At 41.1% G+C, this 24277-nt stretch overlaps 1 protein-coding gene across 7 annotated transcripts in view; it reads right to left on the bottom strand.

Annotated features, from left to right (window-relative positions):
- Nucleotides 1-243: 243 nt before the first annotated feature.
- myh9b (myosin, heavy chain 9b, non-muscle) overlaps nucleotides 244-24277 on the bottom strand; it is a 112633-nt gene continuing 88599 nt past the window's right edge. For all 7 annotated transcript variants that reach the window (XM_073943794.1, XM_073943797.1, XM_073943792.1 and 4 more), the window contains 16 exons: nucleotides 22891-23103; nucleotides 22627-22771; nucleotides 21124-21330; nucleotides 20675-20779; nucleotides 20443-20595; nucleotides 18107-18355; nucleotides 16102-16314; nucleotides 15620-15832; nucleotides 13018-13179; nucleotides 11241-11369; nucleotides 10272-10360; nucleotides 10005-10128; nucleotides 7483-7691; nucleotides 5549-5657; nucleotides 5290-5462; nucleotides 244-1736 (listed from right to left, as the gene is read on the bottom strand). In XM_073943794.1, the coding sequence (XP_073799895.1) occupies nucleotides 1628-1736; nucleotides 5290-5462; nucleotides 5549-5657; nucleotides 7483-7691; nucleotides 10005-10128; nucleotides 10272-10360; nucleotides 11241-11369; nucleotides 13018-13179; nucleotides 15620-15832; nucleotides 16102-16314; nucleotides 18107-18355; nucleotides 20443-20595; nucleotides 20675-20779; nucleotides 21124-21330; nucleotides 22627-22771; nucleotides 22891-23103 (2602 nt within the window). In that variant the 3' untranslated portion in view covers nucleotides 244-1627. The remainder of the gene's footprint in view (nucleotides 1737-5289; nucleotides 5463-5548; nucleotides 5658-7482; nucleotides 7692-10004; nucleotides 10129-10271; nucleotides 10361-11240; nucleotides 11370-13017; nucleotides 13180-15619; nucleotides 15833-16101; nucleotides 16315-18106; nucleotides 18356-20442; nucleotides 20596-20674; nucleotides 20780-21123; nucleotides 21331-22626; nucleotides 22772-22890; nucleotides 23104-24277) is intronic.

The following is a 24277-nucleotide window of genomic DNA, read 5'->3' on the forward strand; positions in this document are numbered from 1 at the left end:
AATGCAGAAAGATTTTGGAAAATTTATATGAATTATATTATAATTAACTATATTAATCTGACATAAACACTCATATCTATAATTAAATTATAATAATATTTTTTTATATTTTTATTTTTATAATAAAATTAAATAATTAAATAAATAATAATTAAATAAATAATTTTAACATTTTCAATGATCTGTACCACAAAATACACACAAACAGGATCAACTCAGGAGCTCAAACACTTTCTAAAGCGGTTTTGAAAAAGCCATTTTATTGCATATTATACCAAAGATTGCTGACAAATCTCTCCAGATATCATTTAGGAGCTGCAGAGACAGAACACAACATCACAAGGTCATTATAGGAAGACAAAGAGAATGAGTACGAGACATGCTCAAGCTATCCTTACAAAATCAAGAAGAGTAATGTCCTCTCACTTCCCAGCAGTGTGAGCGAGAAGCAGAAGCCGAGCACGAGCGTCCAGGAGGGAGATTACGGCAAACCGATCAGATCCTTTGTACAGTTCTTTGTGTGAATATCAGAAACAGAACACTTTTAAATCTTAATGGTGCGAGATTTAAGTCAGTTTTATTACATTAATAGACTCGCTTGTCAGTGGAGCAAGCATTCTGACTGACTACATTCGCAGTGAGAATAAGGTGAACGTACATCGCGGAATGTCAAACGTGATGTCACAGAATTTTAAACGTGATCAGAGGTAGCCATGGAAGCCGCGTTCCATATTCCAAAAGAACTCCCGCCATTTCCGTCCGTGCTCGGCGCGTACAGTGTGTGCGTGAGAGAAACCGTCAATCAACCTCCACCTTCATGCCCTGAACATTAACAAACACACGTATAAGACGGACAGGGAACATCCCAAGAGAAGATTTAAGGCGATAGTGCATAGTGCCATGTCTAAAATGAGTTCGTGCATCGCTTACTCCATCTTAAATCCTTCAATCTGCTGCAAATTTTAAAAACAGGACGCTTTTATTGCTCAGAGCAAACAGGCACGATTTATTCCCCCCCCATTTGATTTGCATATATCTACGGTGGTGTGTCAGTCTAATATTTCCTGTGCTGGCTCCATTCACTAAATAGCCCAAAAAAGCATAACTGTAAGCTGCTATCTGCAATTATTACCATCACAATCTTTTATTTATCAGAGAGAGAGAGAGAGAGAGAGAGAGCAAGCGCTACGTTCATCCTTATACCATTATAAAAACGTAGGAATAAAATACAGTTTCGTAGAAAGCAAGGTTGCTTTGGTCCCCTTCAAATAACGTCTTTTCTTCACTTCTTCTGTTTTAATCTGACACTTCAGTTAGAAAAATAGATCCAGAATTCGGGACGATCACTGGCGGAGCGCGTCCATACAAAAAAATAGCACTCCGCACCTCTAATCTAGACAATGAATGACATTAAACACAATTTTGGTCCTCAGTGTGAGCGGAGCTGTTGTGTGTGATTGTCGAGAGAACCACTGAGAGTGTGTGAGAGTGTGTGTGTGTGTGAATACACTATGGCACTAAAATAAGATCAAAATGAAGACTGGAGAGGGATTCTCTGAGTTTGTAAAGGACGCCGTGGTCCAGGACTCTGTGTGTGTGTGTGTGTGTGTGTGTGTGTTGGCTTCTTTCACTCTGGTTTGGGTTCTGGAGTTTCGCTCTTGGCTTCGGGATCTTCATCGCTCTCGATTCCTGAGCGGCTGACGATGCGGCGCATGGTGAAGGGCAGATCTCCACGTCTGCACACACAAAACACACACAATATTGAGACACAAGACTAGAGGCTGCTGCTGACCTCTAGAGCAGTGGTCCTCAACCACTGGGCTGTGGATCAATTGGTATCGGGCCGCACAAAAAATCCTTACTTCTGTTTTATTGACAGTATTATCCGAGTCTGAACGAGCGTTTATTTTGATAAATGACCGTATTCTCTTGCTTACATAGCTGGCAGCTAGCTTTCTGCAAGTCGCTCACTGAAGCTAAGCAGGGCTGCACCTGGTCAGTACCTGGATGGGAGACCACATGGGAAAGTTAGGTTGCTGCCGGAAGTGGTGTTAATGAAGCCAGCAGGGGGCGCTCAACCTGCGGTCTGAGTGGGTCCTAATGCCCCAATATAGCGAAGAGGACTCTATGCTGCTCAGTGAGGGCCGTCTTTCAGACGAGACGTTAAACTGAGGTCCCGACTCTCTGTGGTCGTTAAAAATCCCCTTTGTATCTATCAAATCCCATGACGGCCTCTGTCCATCATGGCCTCCATCATGCTGTCTCCTCTCCACCAATCAGCTGGTGTGGGGTGTGCTATCTGGCGCAATATGCCTGCCATTGCATCATCCAGGTGGATGCTGCACACTGTTGGTGGATGAGGAGATTCCCCCCCATTGTGTAAAGCACTTTAAGTGCCTAGAGAAGCGCTGTAAAGGAATTATTAATAAAATATTATTACTAAATTTCGATCACTTGAGCACCAAAATGTAACACACGAGCTAACAAAGTTAGCAACAACAAGAAGTCTTTGGAAAGTTTCTTTGCTAAGGGGAAAATTGCCAGTGAGGGACCCACGAGCTGCCAAGGACTGGATCTGCAATCCATTTGTTAAATCAGGTGAATCCAGCAGGTCTGTACAAGAAGATCAACTGCTGGAGATCTCAAATGATGGCCGTTCACATATCACGTCTTTTCCATGTGCAAGCTCTTATTTCCAATGGAGGCACACAGCTTGAGCGCACATATTGGGAGAGATACACACACGGCGCAACACTAAAGCCTAGTCCACACAAGAGGATTTTAAGCCTGATTTGAGCCTGATTTGGAAGTTAACGAGCTCACTGACAGATCGAGCTGTGATCGGGAAGAAATCTGCGGGTTGCTTTATGTGTAAACTACTGGACAACGCATCAACGAGGCTCGCTGACGCGTCGCCGACACCTCGAAATCCAACATTCAGCATGTTAAATATTCCAGAGCAGTCGGCCGACTTAACCCCACGTGTGGTCAGATGTAGTGACGAGCTGCAGCCAATGAGAGAGCATATCAGCATGAGCCGCGTGCCTGTGTGTTCAGGAGCTCAGCAGAAACATCTGTGATTGGTCAGAATGGGCATCGTTGCACTCGCTTCATTCTGCGCTAACACAGACACGAGAGTAGGCTATATTAACAGTGGAACTAGAACTCTGTAACTATTAGAATTACCATACTGCTCATTCTGACCGTTCTTATATAAAACGCCATACTGTCACAACATATTTACATTCAAAGCTGTTATTGAGATATTAAAATTAAGCTTTGAATGTCTGGCATCATATTTAATGACACCATTACCCTAAAAATATCATCTTTTTTGGTAATACAGCCTATAAATATGTAGTTAAGATACTAGAACATGCAAAGGTCTTGGCTTTCATTTTCACTTTCAAACAGGAGCTATTTCACTGCACAGAATATGCTGTTTGTAAAGATATCTGAAGTAAATTGATGTTTTTGCCATCAGAAAGTTTTGTTTATGTTAGCAGGAAGTTGCTAGGCAAGAAACTGCACACATATTTAAAGTCACAGTGAAAAGTATCAGACATGCATGCAGTCATTTTAACCAATATGGTAATTTCAGGCAGAAATGCTCAGTTCTTTACTGTTTTTGTAATAAAAAAATAACAATGTCAGAAAGAAATGCACTGATATTTGGAAAACGGCAGGGTGTTATAAATATGTTAGTTTTATTTCAAAGAGTTATAAAATTACAAAAATTAAAAACTCTCTGTGTATCTATCCACTGGAACCTGCAGATGAGTGATAAATCCGCTGATGTGACGATGTTTTTAAATGCTTTCTCCAAAGCTTGAAACGCTGTCAGTGATGTCATCAGCACACAAGCAGCCAATAGTGTTCAGCTTTTTCTGACGAATCCTCCCTCAAAATTTCATTGGCTGTGGTTTGGTAGCTTGAATGAACTGATGGGGAATGAGTTGTTGTCAGATCATGTAGTGTGTGACCCCCCTCTTGTGGATCATTCACAGAGTGTTGCGTAGTGTGAACACCACAGAGATTAAAAGACACAAAGTCAAGTCATGTAGTGTGAACAGCACAGCGATCTGCTGATGTTTAAAATCCTGTAGTGTGAACTAGGCTTTAGTTGAAAATATCTCAAGTTTTCACTAGAACCTACAGTTCGATGATAACCTTTGATGTTGGCTTGAGAAAGCCAGCGTGACTGTGCTAGGACTGGGAATGGCAGTTGGCAATCTTTGGTTTTGTTACCAAAGACAAAACACCAAAAGTCATCGTCAGTCTGCCGCAGAGCTATAGAGGACATGACGAACAACACATGATTCTGGCAGAAGTCGCTTTTGGCGGAGACAAGCAGACACTCACTGTGTTTGCACTGGGTCAGTCCAGCTTGCTGGAGAGGTAGGTGATTTGCAGACATACACACGACTGAACGTTATAAAACCTAAAGCAGGGTTTCTGCAGGTTTCATCAACTCAAATTTAAAACCTTTAAGACCTTTTTAAGACCATCATGAATGAAATGTCAGACTTGCACAAGGCAAAACGCTAAAGATTTTTTTAATGGCCAATTTAAAACCCTAATAAAACATTATAAACGTGTGTTATTGTAAGGAAGACAAACCATTTAAATAACAGAGTTAATAAATAAACATTTATTGAAATATATTGATAGTTTTTGGGTGAATGTGGCTCAATTAGATATAGATTTACATGGACAGAGGAAAATGATTACCTGTTTAAAATGATTTAAGACCTACAACACAATATTTCAGTGGATTTAAGACTTTTAAAGGCCTAAAATTGGGTTTTCGAAGTTCAGTTAGTGTTAAAGTAAGCTGCATCAACATGGATTCACTTAATTTATTTGACATGATTGCGTTCATATCAGAAGTGAACCATGCCAGAGTTTGCGTAAACCATGTATCAGGCAGATTCGGGAACGGTTTGCAGGTGTGCTCCAGAGATCAGAAGACATCTCTAGCCAAATAAACTGAACTTTGACGTCAAAAGAACCTGGGTGCCTAATAGTCCTAGTGTTATTGCAGCCTTAAATATTTGAAAAACTTGCATACAGCACCTTTAAGCTCAATTAGAAGTGCTGCTGCTGTTCGGCATTGGCTAAAACGTAATTACATTTCAGTTAACCTTAATTGTATATGTAACGTTTAAAAAATTATTTTAGTCATAAATAAAACAACGTCCCTATTTGGAAAATAAATAAATCTATATATTTATTTCTAATCATGCTCCACATTTTGAGTTCGTGCACTAATCTTAATAACACCCGTACCTGAGTTTGCTCTTGAGGCTGTTGACCTCTCGGTTCATGGCGTCCGCAGACTCGGTGGCGTCCTCCAGCTCTCTCTGCAGCTTCCTACGGTTGGCGTTAGCCCGCTGCGCCTCCTCCTCAGCCTCCTCCAGCTGGCGCTTCAGCTGCTTCATGCGGCTGTTCAGCTTGTCCGACTGCACACACACACACAGTCTCAGTCCTGCTCCAGCATCAGCAGTGTGTGTGTGTTTATATAGAGTAATACAGTAGGGAGTCTCACCTGGTCTTTATACTGCTCTGTGTTGCGTCTCTCATCATCCACCTGCAGAATCACCTCCTTCAGCTTCTTCTCTGTGCGACGCACCAGTTTTGAGGCCTGCTGTCTCTCCCTGAACACAAACACCAATCAGAGTTTATTACCTTTAATGTATGAGTCAGTAGGAGACTGGTGTGCCTTCAGCCTGTGTGCAGGTCTTGTTTGATCGTCCAAAAATAAAAGTAAACGTGTGCAGTACATGTTTAGATGTAAAAACGCTTCTGTTGCTGATTTGCATCTCCATTAAATAAAGGACAGAAGAAGTAACTGATTATTAATGGTATTATTAACTGTTGGTGGTCTGACTGCCCTGCTGAAAAATCTAGCTTAAACCAGCCTAGGATGGTTTTAGCTGGTCAACCAGTCTGGTTTAAGAGGGGTTTTAACCATTTCCAGGCTGGTTTCCAGTCATTTTCAGCCTGGTTTTAGCTGGTCAGGCTGGGAGATGACCATCTAAAACCAACTTGAACAGCCTGGTTTAAGCTGGACATAGCTGGTTTTAGCTGGTCATCTCCAAGCCTGACCAGCTAAGACCAGGCTGGTTTGGCCAAAACCCCTCTAAAACCAGGCAGGTCGACCAACTAAATCCAGCCAACCATCCTAGGCTAGTTTACGCTGGATTTTTCAGCAGGTTGGCACATCCGCGACCAAGACAGCAAGTCTTTGTGATCTATCAAGAGCCGTGATATGCAGCCTAATGTGCGCCAATAACCACCAAGAAGAAGAACCACATCCAGCAGGAGGAACTGTGGACACCAGAGGAAGCTATCTGAAAGGGATGTCCAGGGGCTAACCCTGACTGTGTCCAAAAAACAAAACCACAGCTGCCCAACTCACTGCAGAATTAAATGTGCAGCTCAACTCTCCTGTTCAACTCAACTGTTGGTCCGGAGCTCCACAGGGTCAATATACATGGCCGGGCTGCTGTAGCCAAACCTTTGCTCACTCGTGTTAATGCTAAAGCAGTGAAAATCTTGGGCTGTGGACAATGTGGAACAGGTATTGTTCTCTGATGTTCCCACCTATACTTTCCCACATCCAGGAGAGTAATGGTGAGGAGAAGCCCTAAAGAAGTGTCCCACCCAGACTGTTGATGTCCAGAGTGAAGCATGGGGGTGGATGAGTGATGGTTTGGTCTTCCTAGGCCCAACATTTGTGCTAGATGGGAGTGTCACTGCTAAATTCGATCGACCCATTCTGAAGACCATGTGACCCAATGGGTTAAACATTGTATCCTGAAGGTGGTGCCATTTATCAGGATGATAATACACCAATACACACAGCAAGACTGGTGACAGATTGGTTTGATGAATATGAAAGTGCAGCTGAACATCTCCCATGGCCTGCACAGTACCCAGTACTATACATTATTAAGCCACTTTAGGGTGTTTTAAAGGAGCTAGTCAGGAAAGGTTTTCCTCCTCCAGCAGTGACCTGGCCACTATTCTGCAAGAGGAACGGCTCAAAATCCCTCTGGCCACTGTGCAGGACTTGTATCAGTCATTCCCAAAACCAGTTGATGCTGTATTGGGTGCAAAGGAAGACCCTACACCAGGGGTCACCAATCTTGTTCCTGGAGGGCCGGTGCCCTGCAGGGTTTAGCTCCAACTTGCCTCAACACACCTGCCTGGCTGTTTTAAGTACACCTAGTAAGACATTGATTAGCTTGTTCAGGTGTGTTTGATTAGGGTTGGAGCTAAAATCTGCAGGACACCGGCCCACCAGGAACAAGTTTGGTGACTCCTGCCCTAGGGGTTCATTGTCCAACCCCTGTTTATATTTGATGGCAACACCATTTTGTAAAAACCAACCGTTTAGATGCAAAGATGCACTCTCTGTGAATGGCCCCTTACAGTGTACATGTGTAGAATGAGTGTGTGTATGTGTGTTGCTCTGACCGAGTCTCCACATCGAGCTGCTCCTCCAGCTGGCCGATCTTGGCCTCCAGGGCGGCGATGGTGGCCTTGTATTTGCTCTTGACGGTTCCCTCCAGCTCGGTGAGCTTCAGCTTGAGCTCTTTGTTCTGCCGCTCCTGCTGTGAGCGCGCTCCTTCCAGCCGCTGAGAGGTGCTGCGCTCCGCTGTCAGCTCCACGTTCATCTGGTCCGTCTGTAGGAGAAGAGAGATGATCATAAGGGCTTTATGGTGGACCACGTTGATGGTGATGGTTTTATTGTTTCTGATGGATGGCGATGATGTTGATAATAATGATGGTGTTGGTGTTATTGATGGTGTTATTGATGGTGATATGTTGGTGATGGTGTTGATGATGGTGTAGTTTATTATGATGGAGCTGGTGTTATTGATGGTGATATGTTGGTGATGGTGTTGATAATGACGGTGTTGTTCATGGTGGTGATGCTGGTGTTATTGATGGTGATATGCTGGTGATGGTGTTGATAATGATGGTGTTATTAATGGTGATATTTTTGGTGAGGGTGTAGATAACGATGGTGCTGTTTATGGTGCTGGTGTTATTGATGGTGATGGTGTTGATGATGGTGTTGTTTATGGTGATGGTGCTGGTGTTATTGATGGTGATATGTTGGTGATGGTGTTGATAATGACGGTGTTGTTTATGGTGATGATGCTGGTGTTATTGATGGTGATATGTTGGTGATGTTGTTGATGATGGTGCTGTTTATGGTGCTGATGCTGGTGTTATTGATGGTGATATGTTGGTGATGGTGTTAATGATGGTGTTGGTGTTATTGATGGTGATATGTTGGTGATGGTGTTGATGGTGTTGTTTATGGTGCTGATGCTGGTGTTATTGATGGTGATATGTTGGTGATGGTGTTAATAATGATGGTGTTGGTGTTATTGATGGTGATATGTTGGTGATGGTGTTGATAATGATGGTGTTGGTGTTATTGATGGTGATATGTTGGTGATGGTGTTGATAATGATGGTGTTGGTGTTATTGATGGTGATATGTTAGTGATGGTGTTAATAATGATGGTGTTGGTGTTATTGATGGTGATATGTTGGTGATGGTGTTGATAAAGATGGTGTTGTTTATGGTGATGATGCTGGTGTTATTGATGGTGATATGTTAGTGATGGTGTTAATAATGATGGTGTTGGTGTTATTGATGGTGATATGTTGGTGATGGTGTTAATAATGATGGTGTTGGTGTTATTGATGGTGATATGTTGGTGATGGTGTTGATAATGGCGTTGTTTATGGTGCTGATGCTGGTGTTATTGATGGTGATATGTTGGTGATGGTGTTGTTTATGGGGATGATGCTGGTGTTATTGATGGTGATATGTTAGTGATGGTGTTAATAATGATGGTGTTGGTGTTATTGATGGTGATATGTTGGTGATGGTGTTGATAATGGCGTTGTTTATGGTGCTGATGCTGGTGTTATTGATGGTGATATGTTGGTGATGGTGTTGATAATGGTGCTGTTTATGGTGCTGATGCTGGTGTTATTGATGGTGATATGTTGGTGATGGTGTTGATAATGGTGCTGTTTATGGTGCTGATGCTGGTGTTATTGATGGTGATATGTTGGTGATGGTGTTGTTTATGGTGCTGATGCTGGTGTTATTGATGGTGATATGTTGGTGATGGTGTTGATAATGATGGTGTTGGTGTTATTGATGGTGATATGTTAGTGATGGTGTTAATAATGATGGTGTTGGTGTTATTGATGGTGTTATTGATGGTGATATGTTGGTGATGGTGTTGATGATGGTGTTGTTTATGATGATGGTGCTGGTGTTATTGATTGTGATATGTTGGTGATGGTGTTGATAATGACGGTGTTGTTTATGGTGATGGTGCTGGTGTTATTGATGGTGATATGTTGGTGATGGCGTTGATAATGATGGTGTTGTTTACAGTGATGATGCTGGTATTATTGATGGTGATGGTGTGTATAGTGAGGGTGTTGGTGATGGTGTTATTAAGGGTGTTGTTGGTGAGGTTTAGCTAATGGTGCAGATAATAACGGTGTCATTGATGAGGATGTTGGTGGTGATGTTTATGGTGAGGGTGTAATGCTGTTGTTCATGGTGACAGTGTTGTTAATGGTGATTGTTAGGAATGGTCTTGTTTATGGTGTTGGTGTTATTGATGGTGATGATATGGTTAATAATGAGGGTATTGGTGATGTTGATGGTGACAGTGTTAGTGAAGATGTTGTTTTCGCGTGTTAATAATGTGAGGGTGTTGTTAATGGTGTTACTGATGGTGATGATGTTGCTTTACAGTGAGGGTGTTAGTGATGGTGATTGTGTTAATATTGATGTTTTGGTGATGTTGGTGTTGTTTATTTTGATGGTATTGTTATTCATAGTGGTGTTTTTGTTTATGGTCTTGATGATGGGTTGTTTATAGTGAGCTGGTGTTCTTTTTGGTGATGGTGCCGTTGTTTAATGTAGATAGTTTTGCTGTTGTGAGTGTGTCTGACCTGCAGCAGAGCTCTCTTGAGGCGGTCGTTGACCAGCTCAGTGTTGTTCTGCTCCTCCTCCAGCTCCTCCTCCAGCTGAGCGATGCGCGCCTCCAGACGCCTCCTCTCCTCTGAGCCCAGAGCACTGAAACACACACACAGGAGACCATCACTGCTACACTCCACAGGAATCACAACAACAGCCAACACACCAGCAGCATCACACTCTACTGCTGTACATGATGACCATCTCCACAAGATCACGTGTGTGTTTCTGATAATCCTCACCCTTTGGCCGCCTGGTTGTTGATCTCGTCCTGCAGCTCGTCTCTCTCCTGCTGCGCCTGTCTCTTAGCTCGCTCTGCAGCCGCCAGCTCCTGTACACACACACACACACACACACATCAAAGATCAGCCGACACATAAAGCACACACTAGAGGTCTGCATTCACGCGGCTATCCCGCGGGACCCAACCAGATTTCTGCAACGCGGGAATAAATTTCAGAGTAAAGCGCAGGAGCGGTCGGTAACGGGTTTAATTTGGGACGGGAGCGGGCCATCTAGCAATATAGCTCCCGACTCCCGAGCGACCACGCGTAAGTATGTGTGTAAATGAAATAGCGCGATGCTGTGTTTAGCTTGTTTGTTGCTGTGTATGTGTGTGTGTGTGTGCGTGTACGCGCAAATGAATATGAGAGAGAGAGAGAGAGAGAGAGAGACAGCTTTGCCTGTGTGTGTGTTAGTGTGTGTGCACGAATGAGAGAGAGAGAGAGAGAGCTTTGTCTGTGTGTGTGTGTGGTTATACAGACAGCTTGCTATAGGCTGTCTAGACTCTGTATAGCTGGGTGGTTTTCTTTTTTGTCCCCTCTTTAGCGGGATCAGGCGCGGCGGGTAGAAAACGGGGCGAGTCGGGCAGCGGGACAACAAATTCTGAATGTAAGCGTGGCGGGCGGGATTCAAAATTTAGTCCCGCGCAGATCTCTGGCACACACAGACACACACTCAAACATGTATAAACACACACAAACACTCACGGCATGCTCATATCCACACATGAACACACATACTCCCAGTAACACACAATCATACACACACTCAAACACACACACACACCAAAACACACTTACAAACACAGCAACACACTCAGTCACTCACTCTCATGCGCACACACACTCTGAAACACACTTAAGCACAGAGATAACCTCAAACACACAGACACTCACGCACTCAATCACACTGCCACACACACACTGTACCTCCTGCATTTGGATCATCTCGGCCTCCATGCTCTTGACCTTCTTCTCGTTCTCTTTGCTCTGGGCCAGGATCTCCTCTCGGGACAGACGTGTGTCCTCCAGCTCCCGCAGCAGATCCTTCATCTGAGCCTGAACACACAACACAGAGCGGAGCGTTACAACACACAAACACACACACATTACACTGACTATCAGTTTCTAAAGCTGAGAAATGCACTGACAGCGTATCTGCAGACCTTTTTAATACCACAAACAATGACATTTAAGACCAAATGTATGGTATAATTCCATAGTACTGAATTTACTAATACAATTAACAATCAGAGAGAGAAATAAACAATAATCAGCCCCCCACTGCCCACCCACACACAGAATAACTTCATCCACTTACATCAAATCATTTCTCATACTGTCGTTATAGAAAGGCAGAGTTACAAAGGCTGATGATGATAATAAATACTCAATTTTGATGTAGTTATTCCTTTATTTCTGTATATAGTTAATTGATATTTACGCTGAGTTATGTAATGTACTGAAATAATTGAAAATAGGAATTGTTTTCTTGACTTGCCAACAAACTATTAAAAAAGCAGCCAATATTATGCATGAAATGATGAATAATAGACAACGGGTGATGATGTGGCCATGACATGAAGTGGCCAATACACCCAAATGTGCATTAATATTACCTAACTAGATATTAAAGTTGGAGAACAAACTCTATGGTGGTTTGAAAAGCCGAATCTGAAAGTTTGAAGTGGTTTTAAAGTGTAAATAGCATGTTAGTATGATTCTAGCTTGAATTAGCATGTTACTAGCATGAGTTAGCATGTTACTAGCATGAATTAGCATGAATTAACATGTGACTAGCATGATTCTAGCATGAAATAGCATGTTACTAGCATGATTCTAGCATAAATTAGCATGTTGTTAGCATGTTTCTAGCATGAATTAGCATGTTACTAGCATGATTCTAGCATGAATTAACATGCTACTAACATGAATCTAGCATGAATTAGCATGTTACTAGCATGAATTAGCATGTTACTAACATTATTCTAGCATGAATTAGCATGTTACTAGCATAATTCAAGCATGAATTAGCATGTTATTAGTACGATTTTAGCATGAATTAGCATGATTCTAGCATGAATTAGCATGCTACTAAGATTATTCTAGTATGAATTAGCATGATTCACCCAAATGTGCATTAATATTATCTAATAATTCACCAGCATGGGTTATTATGGCATTATTCTGCTTATATTATAGTTCTCACACTGTTTTGAGTTTATTTGTCAGGCTTTTGTCCTTAATCATGTCCTGTGTGTAGCACTGGTTTCTCCCACATCTCCTCCTCCTCTTGTGTTTTCTGATTGTTGTATCTGGGAAATAACTCTAATCATCCGGCGGAGTGATATGGAGCTGTGAAACCTGCCGGAACTACTTTAGCTGTGCCTTTATCTGACAATAACCAAACACGTTAGAGCAGGGATCACCAAACTTGTTCCTGGAGGGCCGGTGTCCTGCAGATTTCTGCTCCAACCCTAATCAGACACACCTGAACAAGCTAATCAAGGTCTTACTAGGCTTTCTAGAAACATCCTTGCAGGTGTGGTGAGGCAAGTTGGAGCTAAACCCTGCAGGACACCGGACCTCCAGCACCGAGTTTGGACACCCCTGCCTTTGAGTGACCATCAGCCAATAGGAATCAAGCATTAATCAGAACTGTGGTATAAATGTTTAAAGCTTGTGTGTGTGTGTGTGTGTGTTTTACCTGCACTTTCTTGAGCTGTTTAAGAGCCTCGTCTCGGTTCTTGTTGGCCTGGTCGATGGCCGCCTCCAGCTCCTTCAGGTCAAGCTCCATCTTCTTGCGGGCTGCCATCGCCAGAGTGCGCTGTTTGCGCTCGTCCTCCAGTTCCATCTCCATCTCGCGCACCTGAACAACACACACCAAACTCCATCAGCACTGTTTACAGATCTGCGAGAAAACCCCCCGACATCTCAATAACAATCAATCAGAAAACAAAACAGTTTACTTCAGTATGATCAATCAAAAGTTTCTAATGTAAGAAAGAAAATGTAGACTCCCCACCGTTTTATTTCTAACAATAAAGTATGAGTGAATAATAAAGTAATAGTAATGAAATGATTAAATGTAATAAAACATTTAAAAATGATATGTATTAGTTAGTTTATAAACAATATGAAGGAACATCACTGTCTCAAAACAATGCAGCACAACAACAAAGATGTCCATGCTATTTATGTTTAAGGTTTCTGATTATTTAGTTCTGGTTCCTAGTTCCTGGTTTTTGCTTTTGTTTTATTTTCTTTCTTTCTTTCTTTCTTTCTTTCTTTCTTTCCTTCTTTCCTTCTTTCTTTCCTTCATTCTCTTTATTATTTTTTTTTGAAAAAAATCTGAAAAAGGTTTTGTTTTATATATTTATTTATTTGTTTGTTTAAATATATTTTTAACTCACAACATTTGATACAAGTTTCAAAAGGGTTTTAATGTACAAACAACATTCCTAACACAGGTAAGTTCAAAGCGTTTGTTTTGATTACTTATTTAATCGATTGATCAACACATTACTGTATATACAATAAATTGAAAAAAATATTTTTCCTGCCAAAAATCTTGGAAAACATGATTATTATATCATAAAAATAACTGATATAAAAGGAAATATTTTTAAAAAATATGATAATTATTTAATCAGATAATTGTTTATCTTCTAATTGCACACAAACATACACACATACAGTTGGAGTCAGAATTATTAGCCCCCCTGAATTATTTTTACAGCACATTTCTAAATATACTAGTTTTAATAACTTATTTCTAATAACTGATTTATTTTATCTTTGTCATGATGACAGTAAATAATATTAGACTAGATATTCTTCAAGACACTTCTATACAGCTTAAAGTGACATTTAAAGGCTTAACTAGGTTAATTAGGTTAACTAGGCAGGTTAGAGTAATTAGGCAAGTTATTGTATGATGATGGTTTGTTCTGTAGACTATCGACAAAATATAAAGCTTAAAGGGGCTAATAATATTGACCTTAAAATGGTGTTTAAAAAATTAAAAATTGCTTTTATTCTAGCCAAAAAAAAAACAAATAAGACTTTCTCCAGAAGAAAAAATATTATCAGACACACTGTGAAAATTTCCAGAATCTGTTAAACATCATTTAGGAAATATTTAAAAAAGAAACCAAATTCAATGGGGGGGCGAATATTTCTGACTTCAACTGTATCCATTTTAATATTTCAATTAAATATGGATTCATTGTATTTAAACGTAAAAATAAAAAATTTCTGGGAAAACCTGATTAATATAAACATAATTGAAAGGTTTTTAAAATATGATCATTATTTAATCAGCTGGCTGTTTACTTCCTTAATCCTCAATAATATACATAAAAAAGTAAATAGCCCATGCCTTATGAATATTTTATGGATAAAAGCGTCTGCTATATGACTAAATGTAAATGTCATGACTTTATCCTTTTTAAAAAAAAGATTTTTAGTCAAAACATCTGATATGTAAAGCTGAAAAATGGCTCAGTGCATCGAATAAAAACCAAACATTTTCAAATGTGACTGTGCAATACATTTCTTGTTTAATTGTGTAATACTATGAACAAACTGACATTTATAAAACCTGATTAAGCCAGAAATAAACGCACAGATTACTGTCTGATTAAACAGCAGTGTTGAAGTACACATGAAATCAAAACTAACCCTACTGCTTTTGTTGCTCACATTGCTAGTTTTCATTCATTTTCTTGCCGGCTTAGTCCCTTTATTAATCCGGGGTCGCCACAGCGGAATGAACCACCAACTTATCCAGCAGGTTTTCTTGCAGGGGATGCCCTTCCAGCTACAACCCATCAGTGGGAAACATTGCTAGTTTTGTGGGGAACAATTCATCCGTGCGGGTCATTAAGGAAACACAATTGTTTGTCCTTGTAATCTTTCATTAAAGTCTGAAAATGCACTTCCTGTCTGTTTTCGGTTAAATTCTCAGATTAGGCCTGTCTGAGATAGTAGGCGTGGCTAACACATTTAACCGCACCCCTCCAGCTGTCAGTAAACAAACAGAAACGGTGAGCAGGAGGAGTCTACTAGGTGGTAATAACTCTCCTCAAACCCTTTTCCCCATCTTTCTGAATGACACACCTACTTTACTACAGCCAATCAGCTCTCAGTAGAAAAAAAACAAGCCCCGCCCACTGCTTTCTCATTTAATATTCTCAGTGAACCAATACGAAAAAAATAAACAAAACAAACCGGTCGCACCGAGTTCATGCAGCCTTTAATAATGGAATATAATAGTGAATAACCCCTGATGTACACAGTATCAGTACCTGTTTGAGCAGCTGCCTCTTCTTCTCCTCGCCCAGCTCATCGCGGCCCTGCAGGTCTCTCTCGTACTGCGCCTTCATGGCCTGCATGTTGACCTCCAGACGCAGCTTAGCGTCTTCAGTGGCCTGCAGCTCGTCCTCCAGCTCCTCCAGCTGAGTCTTCATCTCCTCCAGCTGCTGCTCCATCGCACGCTTCGACTTCTCCAGATCGTGCACCTGCCAAACACACACGGTTTATGTCGAAATTATTGACTTATATTCGTCACGTTATTATATAAGAGTGTAAGAACAAATTTTTCTTAAGGGGGCTAATAATATTGGCCTTAAAATAGTGTTTAAAAAATGAAAAACTGCTTTTATTTTAGGCGAAATAAAACAAATCAGACTTTCTACAGAAGAAAAAATATTATCAGACACACTGTGAACATTTCCTGAATCTGTGAAACATCATTTGGTAAATATATAAATGTGTATTTTAGACTTACGCTCTTGCCCACGTCGTCTTTAGATGACACCAGATCCTCCATCTCGGCGCGCAGCAGTTTGTTGGTGCGGTCGAGTTCCTCCTTCATATCGGTGAGCGTCTCCAGCTCACGAGCCAACGCTAGCATGCGTGTTTCCTTCTCGCGAGCCTCGGCCTCGGCACGGTCGCGCTCTTCAGCGTATCTGGCAGAGATCGACTTCTCCTCGGCCAGCATCTGAGGACAAACACACACAGAACACTCTGAAATCACTACCAGTACCGAGTTTGGGTTCAGTATGATTTGTAAAAGTTTTAAAATTAAGCTTCTCCTGCCCACCAGGCTGCATTTATTTAATCATAAATACAGAACACGTTGTAAAATTGTGAAATGTTAATCCACTATAAAATAACTGTTCAAAAGCAGATCATCATTTAATTCAATCATTTATTCCAGTGATTTAAAGATGAATTTTCAGCTTCATTACTCCAGTCTTCACATGATCATTCAAAAATCCTCTAATATTAATCATCAATATTATTATTAATTTTATTATTATTGATGGTAACAGTAATAAAAGCAATAATGACTGGAGTAATAGTTTTATTTGAACCTGCATCCAATTAGAAAGCAGATATTTAAAATGGTAATAAAGAATTGTTTCTTTTATATTTAATAAATGTTAAAAACTTTTGATCGAAAGAGCATGTGCAAAAAAACTATAATAATAATAATAATAATAATAATAAAATGTTTGATAATACTAGAGAAAGGTACAGATTTTAAATACACATCAATATAAGAAACTTATTTTGAAATTAATGTAATTGTTTTAAAAACTCACCATACCTGATAAATAGTTTCATTTACCATAAATTAGATTTTTAAATGAATAAAAACAACAAAAACACAACAATTCAGTATGAATAAAGATAATATATGAAGAAAAAAACTGTCACGTTTTAGTAAGAAAACTAAAATAAACAATAATAGAAAATAAAAAAATAATACATTTATGTTTGAAAAATACTCGTACTACATGTTAAAATACTTTTTGAAACATTTTTGCATTTTTGAAAACGTGTAAAAGAAACATATATAAATAAAATAAATCTATTTAATTATTGTAAACAGCTCGCACAAGAAGAACAATTTATATATTCATGAAAATGCAATAACTAAACATAAAAGGACTAAAAAAATTTCAATATATATATATAAAAAAAGCACAGAAACTGTATATTAATTTTTGTTGTACTTTTTTTCTAAAATGTGACCCTTGACCACAAATCCAGTCACAGGTGTCTTTATTTATGCATCAGTTAAAAGTTAAACAAAAAATCTTTCCAGTTGTGTATTTTGCTTGTTATGAAAGGACAATATTTGCCTGAAATATAATTACATAATCATGAATCTGAAAAAATAGATATTGAGAAAATCAGTTTTAAAGTGGACATTACTTATCTAAAATTGAGTTTTGATATATTTACAGTAGAAATTTACAAAAATATAATTTACAAACATGAATTTTGGCATTAAAAAAATCATTTTGATGAATAAAATGTGTTTTAGGCTATTTTTAAAGCTATACCTGTGCATGATAAGTCTTCCTCAAGACGCCGAGCTGCCCAGACCACTAAAACTGAACTGAAATGTGTATCTGAAGAGAGTTCTTGCAATGTTTTTTTTGTTAACAGATACTTTAGTACATGGGTGTCCAAATGGTGTCCTGGAGAGTTTAGCTCTAACCCAAATAAAACACACCTGAATCAGCTAATCAAGCTCTAACTAGATATGCTAGAAACTTCCTGGCAGGTGTGTTGAAGAAAGTTGGAGCTAAACTCAGCAGGACACCGGCCCTCCAGGACTGAGTTTGGACACCGCTGCATTAGTACATTTTATTGACTGGTCAGCTCGTGGGGTTTGTGTGTTAGTCTCTGCTGTTTGTACTTTCTGAATATCTTTAATATAATAAACCTGAAGTGAGATCGTAATATGAACCAGGTGTTTAGTGAGTGCTTGTTCTGACCTGGTCAAACTTCTTCTGCTTCTTCTCCAGGTTAGAGACGATCTGCCGCAGATGGTCCTGGTCCACCAGCATGTCGTCCAGCTCCTGCTGCAGGCGGGTCTTGGTTTTGTCCAGCTTGTCGAAGGCGGCGTTTCTCTCGTCCAGACGCTGAGACACGGCCTCCAGATCCCGCTGCACTCGCTTCCTGCTCTCCTCCGCACACTCCAGAGAGCCAGACTCCTGCTCCATCTTCTTCTTCATGTCCACCAGCTAGAACAAAATAAACAATGTGTAGATAACCATTATTGGGTCAGTCTAACATACACACAAGCAGATATAGACAAGACCCTATAGGGCTTTATTCTCCATATAGTGATCGATGATTGGCTCCTGTACTAGAAGGCGGGCTTTATTCACCATATAATGATGGATGATTGGCTTCTGTACTAGAGGGCGGGCTTTATTCGACATATAGTGATCGATGATTGGCTTCTGTACTAGAAGGCGGGCTTTATTCGCCATATAATGATGGATGATTGGCTTCTGTACTAGAGGGCGGGCTTTATTCGACATATAGTGATCGATGATTGGCTTCTGTACTAGAAGGCGGGCTTTATTCACCATATAATGATGGATGATTGGCTTCTGTACTAGAGGGCGGGCTTTATTCGACATATAGTGATCGATGATTGGCTTCTGTACTAGAAGGCGGGCTTTATTCACCATATAATGATGGATGATTGGCTTCTGTACTAGAGGGCGGGCTTTATTCGACATATAATGATGGATGATTGGCTTCTGTACTAGAGGGCGGGCTTTATTCGACATATAGTGATCGATGATTGGCTCCTGTAGTAGAAGGCGGGCTTTATTCGCCATATAGCGATCGATGATTGGCTCCTGTACTAGAGGGCGGGCTTTATTCCCCATATAGTGATCGATAATTGGCTCCTGTACTAGAAGGCGGGCTTTATTCTCCATATAGCGATCGATGATTGGCTCCTGTACTAGTAGACGGGCTTTATTCTCCATATAGTGATTGATGATTGGCTCCTGTACTAGAAGGCGGGCTTTATTCGGCATATAGTGATTGATGATTGGCTCCTGTACTAGAGGGCGGGCTTTATTCGCCATATAGTGATCGATGATTGGCTCCTGTACTAGAAGGCGGGCTTTATTCTGCATATAGTGATCGATGATTGGCTTCTGTACTAGTAGGCGGGCTTTATTCTGCATATAGTGATCGATGATTGGCTCCTGTACTAGTAGGCGGGCTTTATTCGCCATATAGTGATCGATGATTGGCTCCTATACTAGTAGGCGGGCTTTATTCTCCATATAGTGATTGATGATTGGCTCCTGTACTAGTAGGCGGGCTTTATTCAGCATATAGTGATCAATGATTGGCTTCTGTACTAGAAGGCGGGCTTTATTCGGCATATTGTGATCGATGATTGGCTTTTGTACTAGAAGGCGGGCTTTATTCTCCATATACTGATGGATGATTGGCTTCTGTACTAGAAGGCGGGCTTTATTCTGCATATAGTGATCGATGATTGGCTTCTGTACTAGTAGGCGGGCTTTATTCTGCATATAGTGATCGATGATTGGCTCCTGTACTAGTAGGCGGGCTTTATTCGCCATATAGTGATCGATGATTGGCTCCTATACTAGTAGGCGGGCTTTATTCTCCATATAGTGATTGATGATTGGCTCCTGTACTAGTAGGCGGGCTTTATTCAGCATATAGTGATCAATGATTGGCTTCTGTACTAGAAGGCGGGCTTTATTCTCCATATAGCGATCGATGATTGGCTCCTGTACTAGTAGGCGGGCTTTATTCTCCATATAGCGATCGATGATTGGCTCCTGTACTAGTAGGCGGGCTTTATTCTCCATATAGCGATCGATGATTGGCTCCTGTACTAATAGGCGGGCTTTATTCGCCATATAGTGATCGATGATTGGCTCCTATACTAGTAGGCGGGCTTTATTCTCCATATAGTGATTGATGATTGGCTCCTGTACTAGAAGGCGGGCTTTATTCGGCATATAGTGATTGATGATTGGCTCCTGTACTAGAGGGCGGGCTTTATTTGCCATATAGTGATCGATGATTGGCTCCTGTACTAGAGGGCGGGCTTTATTCGCCATATAGTGATCGATGATTGGCTCCTGTACTAGAAGGCGGGCTTTATTCGGCATATAGTGATTGATGATTGGCTCCTGTACTAGAGGGCGGGCTTTATTCTCCATATAGCGATCGATGATTGGCTCCTGTACTAGAGGGCGGGCTTTATTCTCCATATAGAGTGAGGTGCACTCAGAATTGCATAGTGTTTTGAGGCTGTGTGTACCTGCGCCTGCATAGTGCCGATCTGCTTCTCCAGGTTCCTCTTGGCCTCCTCCTCCTCCTCCAGCTGCTCCCTCAGGCTGTGCTGCTCGTCCTCCAGCTGACGCAGGCGAGTGTTTAGAGACAGCTTCTGACGGGTCTCCTCCTGCAGCACTTCCTGTGGACACACACACACACTCGGGGTCAGTAACACACACATACACACCTGCAGATGCCCCATGATGTCTCCGCTGTACCTGCACGTCCTGCAGCTGCGACTCCACGGTGGAGCAGTCCTTGGACGCTTTGATGGACTTTCCTTCAGCGTCGCTCAGCAGAGTGTTGACGTTATCCAGCTCAGCCTGAACACAACACACAGACGTTAGCAGTAACAAAACATTGTAGCTTGCTAGGGTGTTGCTAGGCAGTTGCAATGTGGTTACTAGGCCGCTATCAGGGAGTTGCTGTGGTTTTACTATGTGGTTGCTAGGCAGCTGCTAAGGTTTACAAAGTGACTACGAAGTCAATCCTAGACAGTTGCTAGAGCATTACAATGAGTGTTGCCCAGGTGTATCCGTATTTTCAAGCACACTCCAATGTAGTTGTTAGGGTGTTGCTAGGCTGTTGCTATGGTGTTGTAGAGGATTAAAGGTTGCTGTAAAGTGGTTGCTATGGCATCAGTGTGGTGAAGTGTGATTGTGCGCACCTGCATCTTGGTGAGTCTCTCGGCGAGCTCGATGCGCTGGCGTTCGCTCTCGGTGTGTTTGACCTGCAGCTCCTGCAGCTGCGCCTCCGCCTTCTTCCTGCGGTGCTCAGACTCTCCTTTGCCCTGCATCAGCGTCTGCAGCTCGATCTGCAGCTCGTTCCTCTCCGACTCCAGAGCCTGCTTACTCTTCTCCACCGACACCTTATTCTGAGGGAAACACACCACGCATTGCGATCATCATGATGGGGTGTGTGTTTATTTGTGTTTAGTTGTGTGTGTTTGAGTATCTATTTGTGTGTTTATTTGTGTTTAGTTGTGTGTGTTTAAGTATCTATTTGTGTGTTTATTTGTGTTTAGTTGTGTGTGTTTGAGTATCTATTTGTGTGTTTAGTTGTGTGTGATTGTCTATTTGTGTGTGATTGTGCGTTTATTTGAGTTTGTTTAGTTGTGTGTGAATGTCTTTTTGCGCATTTATGTGTCTATTTGTGTGTTTAGTTGTGTATGTGAGTTTATTTTTGTGTGATTGTGTGTTTATTAGTGTGTGTTTGTATATTTGTGTTTGTGTGTGTGTTTATTTGTGTGTTTAGTTGTGTGTGATTGTCTATTTGTGTGTGTTTGTATATTTGTGCATGTATGTGTGTTTATTTGTGTGTGATTGTGTGTTTATTAGTGTGTGTTTGTATATTTGTGTGTGTGCGTGTTTATTTGTGTTTAGTTGTGTGTGATTGTCTATTTGTGTGTGTTTGTGTGTCTATTTGTGTGCTTAGTTGTGTATGATTGTCTATTTGTGTGTGTGTGTGTGTGTGTGTTTATTTGTGTGTTTAGTTGTGTATGATTGTCTAATTGTGTGTGTGTGTGTGTGTGCGTGTGATTGTCTATTTGTGCGTGTTTGCGTATCTATTTGTGTGTTTAGTTGTGTGTGATTGTCTAATTGTGTGTGTGTGTGTGCGTGTGATTGTCTATTTGTGTGTGATTGTGTGTTTGTTAGAGTGTGTTTGTGTGTGATTGTGTGTTTATTAGTGTGTGTTGTATATTTGTGTGTGATTGCGTGCTTATTAGTGTGTGTTTGTGTGTTTATTTGTGTGATTGTGTGTTTATTTGTGTGTGTTTGTATATTTGTGTGTAATTGTGGGTTTGTGTGTCTATTTGTGTGTTTAGTTTTGTGTGATTGTGTGTTTATTTGTGTGTGATTGTGTGTTTGTATATTTGTGTGTGATTGTATGTTTATTAGTGTGCATTTGTGCGTTTATTAGTGTGTGTTTGTCTATTTGTATGTGATTGTGTGTTTATGAGAGTGTGTTTGTGTGTTTATTTGTGTGTGATTGTGTGTTTATTATTGTGTGATTGTGTTTTTGTATGTTTGTCTATTTGTGTGTTTATCATTGTGTGTTTGTCTATTTGTGTGTTCACTTGTGTGCGTTTATTTGTGTGTTTGTGTGTTTATTTGTGCATTTATTTGTCTGTTTATATGTGTGATTATTTGTGTGTGTGTGTATGTCTTACCCGTTTGACCTGCTCCAGCTGCTCGTTGAGCTCATCGAAGGCCTGGCTGTGCTTCTGTCTGATCTCCGCCATCACCTGCTCGTGAACTTTAGCATCTTCCTCCAGAGCCTTCTTCAGCTGCGCCACTTCAGTCTCACGCTTCGTCCTGCAGCAATACACACATCCAGACAACAACAAACTTTAACTCTGTAAAATATTATTATTATTATAGTAGCTCTATTTAGTTACACGTAGAGAGCTGTGGAGTTGAGTGTGTGTGTGTACCTGAGCTCCTGCTGTGCGGCTGTAGAGTCGAGTGTGTCCTCCAGCTCAGTCTTTAGCGCCTCCAGCTCCTCCCCCAGGTCTCTGCGGTGTTTCTCGGCTTTGGTTCGAGCCGCTCTCTCCAGCTCCAGATCCTCCTGCAGTTCACTGAGCTGAGACTCCAGCTCGCGGATTTTCTTCTGGGCCAGATTCTTCTGCGCCGCCTCCTCCTCAATCCTGCAACACAAACTGCTGTTTAAAAACTAGACTAGAGCTCCATCTGCTATAAAAATTAGCCTAGAGCGCCATCTGCTATAAAAACTAGACTAGAGCTCCATCTGCTTTAAAAACTAGCCTAGAGCGCCATCTGCTATAAAAACTAGACTAGAGCTCCATCTGCTATAAAAACTAGCCTAGAGCGCCATCTGCTATAAAAACTAGCCTAGACCTCCATCTGCTATAAAAACTAGCCTAGACCGCCATCTGCTATAAAAACTAGCCTAGAGCGCCATCTGCGATTAAAACTAGCCTAGAGCGCCATCTGTTATTAAACTAGCCTAGAGCGCCGTCTGCTATAAAAACTAGCCTAGAGCGCCATCTGCGATTAAAACTAGCCTAGAGCGCCATCTGCTATAAAAACTAGCCTAGAGCACCATCTGCTATAAAAACAAGCCTAGAGCACCATTTGCTATAAAAACTAGCCTAGAGCTCCATCTGCTATAAAAACTAGCCTAGAGCGCCATCTGCTATAAAAACTAGACTAGAGCTCCATCTGCTATAAAAACTAGCCTAGAGCGCCATCTGCTATAAAAACTAGCCTAGAGCGCCATCTGCGATTAAAACTAGCCTAGAGCGCCATCTGTTATTAAACTAGCCTAGAGCGCCGTCTGCTATAAAAACTAGCCTAGAGCGCCATCTGGGATTAAAACTAGCCTAGAGCGCCATCTGCTATAAAAACTAGCCTAGAGCGCCATCTGCGATAAAAACTAGCCTAGAGCACCATCTGTTATTAAACTAGCCTAGAGCGCCGTCTGCTATAAAAACTAGCCTAGAGCACCATCTGCGATTAAAACTAGCCTAGAGCACCATCTGCTATAAAAACAAGCTTAGAGCACCATTTGCTATAAAAACTAGCCTAGAGCGCCCTTTGTGATAAAAACTAGCCTAGAGCGCCATCTGCTATAAAAACTAGAATAGAGCACCGTCTGCTATAAAAACTGGCCTAGAGCGTCCTTTGTGATAAAAACTAGCCTAGAGCGCCAACTGCTACAAAAACTAGAATAGAGCACCGTCTGCTATAAAAACTGGCCTAGAGCGCCATCTGCTATAAAAACTGGCCTAGAGCACCATCTGCTATAAAAACTAGCCTAGAGCGCCCTTTGTGATAAAAACTAGCCAAGAGCGCCATCTG

The sequence above is a fragment of the Danio rerio genome, chromosome 3, assembly GCF_049306965.1.
Source record: "Danio rerio strain Tuebingen ecotype United States chromosome 3, GRCz12tu, whole genome shotgun sequence".
Classification (NCBI taxonomy): domain Eukaryota; kingdom Metazoa; phylum Chordata; class Actinopteri; order Cypriniformes; family Danionidae; genus Danio; species Danio rerio.